A 5289-nucleotide genomic window follows, 5' to 3' on the forward strand; every position below is an offset into this window, starting at 1 on the left:
GGGGGGGGGGGGGACAAACACAGACATACAAACATATACACACATATACATATATATAAAAATATATATATATACATATATACGATGGGCTTCTTTCAGTTTCCGTCAACCAAATCCACTCACAAAGCTTTGGTCGACCTGAGGCTATAGTAGAAGACACTTGCCCAAGTTGCCACGCAGTGGGAATGAACCCGGAACCATGTGGTTGGTAAGCAAGCTACTTACCACACAACCACTCCTGCGCCTATATATCTGCAGTTTATACAACTCAATGACTTTGATCTTTTCTTATTCTATATTGCAAGTGATAAACAAGTACAATTAAAGGATTAAAAGCTAAAAGCAATATTGAAAGTGGGATAATTTGCTGAAAATTAATGAATTCCAAGTAAAAAAAATATATGACAAAATGAACTTACCAGAAGAAACACTTTTTGAGTTTGACCGATCAATGTTGCTTAACATAGATACAGCTGTGAAGTGTTGTTCCTATTATTTAAGGTTAATGAAAAAATAAAAATTAATTGTATTTTTATTTGGAAATTAATATCTTGGAAATAGGAAAATAAGTGTAGAAATGAAAAGTACTAACAAATTTTTTATAGTATTTTGACGGAAGAGAAAACTATTTCTCTTAGTATATGGAATGGCCACTACCTCCACCGCCGCAGCCACTATCACCACCACCACCACCACCACCATTTTTATATCTGAAGCATTTCTATATCTGTTCATATTACCTTGCTAAACAACATCATAGTTCTTTCAAAAAGTTTAGCTCTGACAATTATTGAGGAAAACTATTTCCTGTACAATCTAATTAGCTAACATTTCAGCAGAGCTAATTATACTATTTTCTCACTTATAGCTGCCTACTAAAGAAGGAATTGAAAACTTTAAAAAGAACCATGTTTAAATATTGACATGAAAACAGAAACATTTAATTTCAAATGCTGTGTTTTCTTATAATAAGTGTAGATTATCACGCTCAATGGAATAATATCGCCCAACACTATGGATTAGTGAAATTAAAATAAAAACAATGTTGGAAGTGTGAAGAACTTTAACAAGAGAAAACAATTTGAAAGCCAAAAGATGCTTCTAAAAGACCTGCACTTTTTGCAGATAGAGATAGAAAATTGCAAGGATGTTGAGTACAGTTGAGACATATTATTGCAAACCTTTGATTACTACTGAAGTCGTAGCGGGAGCCCAGCCAAGAAACAAACAATAAGATAATGGTAAAGTGCTATAATAGATAAGGTACAAGTTTGGAAAGATAAATAAAAAAAAAAAGAAAAGATATTAAGGGAATATTTAGAATTTAGATAACTTGAACCACCTGTAAGAACAAGTTAGATTTAAAGACAGAAAAAAGTTCAGCCTAAACATCACTTGCATCAAAGAATATGAACATCTGCAAGAACTACAGGTATCTCTTCTCCTTCACTGACTAAACAACCCACCAAAAGTTGAGATGGAATATTGACTTAGGTTTATCTATTCAAAAGGAAAAACAACAGCAGGTAGTGTTTAGATAGTATGCACAATGTGAAAGAAGAAGTGTTCAGAAATTTTGCAAGAATATTCTGGAATATCACAGAACTTTTCAAAATTATTTGGGTTTCCTTGTTGAGGGGTGACAATGAATATCTATGGATATGTTTCAATGGGAAAAATAAAAGAGCTCCATAAGCAATGATGATAAGAAAAGCTGTGAAAACTGGAAATCTCAGACAGGTTAAGTAATTTTAACCACAAATTTTTACTATCGATGTTATGTAGAAAAAGAAAAAACTTTCCATGGGGTCAGCATTATTAATTGATACAAAGATAGAAAGGGATAAATTACATCGGAGAAATTATGATGATCTCAAGCAAATAAATAATGGCAGTAACACTGAAAAACTAATACAGAATACAATGAATTTGAAAAGGAGGCAACTTTTGGCTTGTATTAGACCATAGTGTCATAAATGACATATTTCTGGTCTGAGAACTACAAGAGGACTGTCACAAAAAACATCTTTAATAGCTTGTGATATCATCTCATTCTCTCTAATCCAGACTGATTAAAGATAGTGTATAGATCTATAAATGTTCTTTGGATTATGATATGTGAGGATTTACAATGAACTAGTTACAGAGTACATGTAAGAAGCTGCTCTTTAACACAGGGAACATTTTCTTCTCTCTCATATCAATCACATCTATCATTTTAAAACAGAAAGAATACACTTGATAATGCATGCAGTTATGTATGTATACATCAAGCTATGCTAAAAAAGTAAGAAAATCTTAGAAGTGATATTACTGCCCAAATGTCAAAAACTAACACAAATATGAATTGTTAACATAATGCATTAAAAACTCTTAAACATATAAACACAAACACTTGAACACAAAATCAATACAGAAAAGTAAAGATACTATCTTCCTACTAAATCATTGGCTGCAATTTTAAATTTTGCTGCACTCTGAACAACAATATCCAAAGCAGCCAACACATAAAGCACAAAATCTGAGTGACAACAAAAGTACCCATGCCACATGGCATAAATTTAGTACAAAAAATCAAACTCACAAATGGTCTAAAAAAGAAAAATACTTTTATGGAATCAAAAATTATCCCAGCACTGGACCTTTCACATCCTTAATTACACCCTTACAGGGCAAACCAAGTTGAACCTTGTGAGAGGATTTGATAGACAAGGACCAGCTTTTCTAGTTCACAAAGTGAGAAAGGCATGACAATTAAAGATATGAAGTGAGGGAAGGCCTCGGATCCATCAGAAATTTCCACCAAGATGCTTAAAATATATGTAAGAATAGAATATGGTCTAGTCACCTGTACAGTTACTCCTCCTTCAAAAATATTCACAGGGCTGCTTTCAAGGAAAAAAGGAATAGGAGGAAGAACTGCAACACCATATCATCAAATCCTGACCAGACCTTCAACTGCAGCTACTATGGTCGTGTCTGCCTGTCCTGCATTGGCCTTGTCAGTCACAAGTATGCCTGCAGTCAATGTGGACCAGCCCTTTCTTGATTTTCATTCATGAAACCAAGCCAAGTTGAGAGAGAGAGAGGGAGAGAGAGACATCATTCAATGACTGGTGTAGCAGCATTATAGTCAACTGTTACAAGGGTGAAGAAGATGTCTCTTGAATGCATACAATTCTTGTGTGTTGTATTCTGTTAATATCTGGTGTTGTTTGTAGTATATATATATCCTTCTCTGCATCATTGTTTTAATGCCCACTTTTTCAAGCATGCATGGGTCAGTTGGAATTTGTAGAGGCAGATTTTTAATAGCCAAACTCACCTGTTTCCCAGTTAGGTAATGTTTCACCATGACCAGGCATGTTTTTCAGAGAAGACTGAAAATGAAAGACACCCTTGAAGAATTCCTTTGATCATATGGTCACTCAGTTTGTCAACCTGGGCTAAGCAACAACATAGACTTTGTGGTACACGTATTCAAGAAACAAAGAAGTTTCTACAAAAATTATTTCACAGGGTAATATAATATTATATAACCCAGATTACACCACTGAAACAATCAACTTGAATAAAATTTAGTTTTAGTCAAGTAAATAAAGAAAAACCAAAACTATGCAGAAAACTAATAAAAAATAAAAACCCAACATAAGCCACAGTAAAACTTGATTCAAAGTAATTAGCAGTGTTAAAAACTCTAATAATGGCCACACTACATCATATTTCACAGTAACAGGTCTTCGTCTAATTATTTAATCTGTAAGAAAAACCAGCCAAATCTTCTAATGAACACTATCATCTATAGCAGTGGTACTTAACAGAGGTCCATATGACCCTTAAGATCCATATAAAATTTTGTTGTTAAAATTTGTGCAATAAATTGCTTGCATTTCTACAATATGTCTAAATATTTTAACAATTTTTAAAATAAAATTCTTAATAATATATAATTATAAAAATATATTAGGAATTTTTAAGCATTGAATAACTATGAGGGTCCAACTGAGTAAAATAGGTATTGAAGGAGTTCATAGGTAAAAAATGATTGAGAACCACTGATCTGAAGGAAGGAAGGAAGGAAGGACACACTGAACGATGTACTAGAAGTATTGAGCCTGGAAAAAGAAAGAAAGACAAGAAGCTCAACCCTGTTTTATCAGAGTTAATCTTGGGATAATCAATAATTATAGCATTTTCAATATACTTCAACAGTTGTTGGCACTCCGTTGCTTACGACGTCAAGGGTTCCAGTTGATCCGATCAACGGAACAGCCTGCTCGTGAAATTAACGTGCAAGTGGCTGAGCACTCCACAGAGACGTGTACCCTTAACGTAGTTCTCGGGGATATTCAGCGTGACACAGTGTGACAAGGCTGATCCTTTGAATTGCAGGCACGACAGAAACAGGAAGTAAGAGTGAGAGAAAGTTGTAGTGAAAGAGGACAGCAGGGTTCACCACCATCTCCTGCTAGAGCTTCGTGGGGCTTTAGGTGTTTTCGCTCAATAAACACTCACAACGCCCAGTCTGGGAATTGAAACCACGATCCTATGACTGCGAGTCCACTGCCCTAACCACTGGGCCATTGTACCTCTACACTTCAACAGTAAACAAACACATTTACCAAAATCAGTAAAAAAAAAGAAGACAAAAACAGAAAAAGTAAGATATGTTCTTGCTCCACTAAATATCATAAAAGCAACCAAAAAATCCCAAAATTTTAAAGTCTCAGATTTTAAAATCCCAAGTATACACCTAAAACATACAGGCTGGAAGAAAATATTGCATTCACAAACAATTATAACACCATTTCTAAATCTATAGAATTTGGAAACTGAGTAAAATTACAATTCAAAAATTTTACAAGTTTCAGCTAAAATAACATTACATAGGACCATAACCCATTCCAGCAGTATTGGTACACACATCATAAGCAATACATCAAACTTTATTTAAAATTAAATAAAAAAATATTTATTACTGTGTCCACAGTGAAACTGATTTCAAATGTTCCAGAATGAATAAGTGAGTTCAAATCCCTTAAAACTTGATCGCTGGATAAAGAGTTACTTTTCTGTTCCTTAGTTTCTGTCAATAAAAAGAAAATAACAAACATATATTCTGTTATGGACAGAATACAAAGAAACAACCTTTAATTAGGAATGTTTACTTCATCTTTAATACCCTCAAGAAAAAGAAATATGATGTGAATCTCAAAAACATTTCAAAAGCACCATGATTTTATGCAATTCTTCGAATAATATTGGTTTCAAATTTCGGCACAAGGCCAG

General features: G+C 33.7%; 1 protein-coding gene across 1 annotated transcript in view; it reads right to left on the bottom strand.

Moving 5' to 3' along the window:
• LOC106879769 (uncharacterized) overlaps nucleotides 1-5289 on the bottom strand; it is a 124579-nt gene that overhangs the window by 20844 nt on the left and 98446 nt on the right. Inside the window, exons 24-25 of the mRNA XM_014929460.2 lie at nucleotides 4980-5086; nucleotides 420-489 (exon numbers count right to left, since the gene is read on the bottom strand). Coding sequence (XP_014784946.1) covers nucleotides 420-489; nucleotides 4980-5086 — 177 coding nt within the window. The remainder of the gene's footprint in view (nucleotides 1-419; nucleotides 490-4979; nucleotides 5087-5289) is intronic.

Source organism: Octopus bimaculoides, chromosome 10 (assembly GCF_001194135.2).
Source record: "Octopus bimaculoides isolate UCB-OBI-ISO-001 chromosome 10, ASM119413v2, whole genome shotgun sequence".
NCBI classification, from domain to species: domain Eukaryota; kingdom Metazoa; phylum Mollusca; class Cephalopoda; order Octopoda; family Octopodidae; genus Octopus; species Octopus bimaculoides.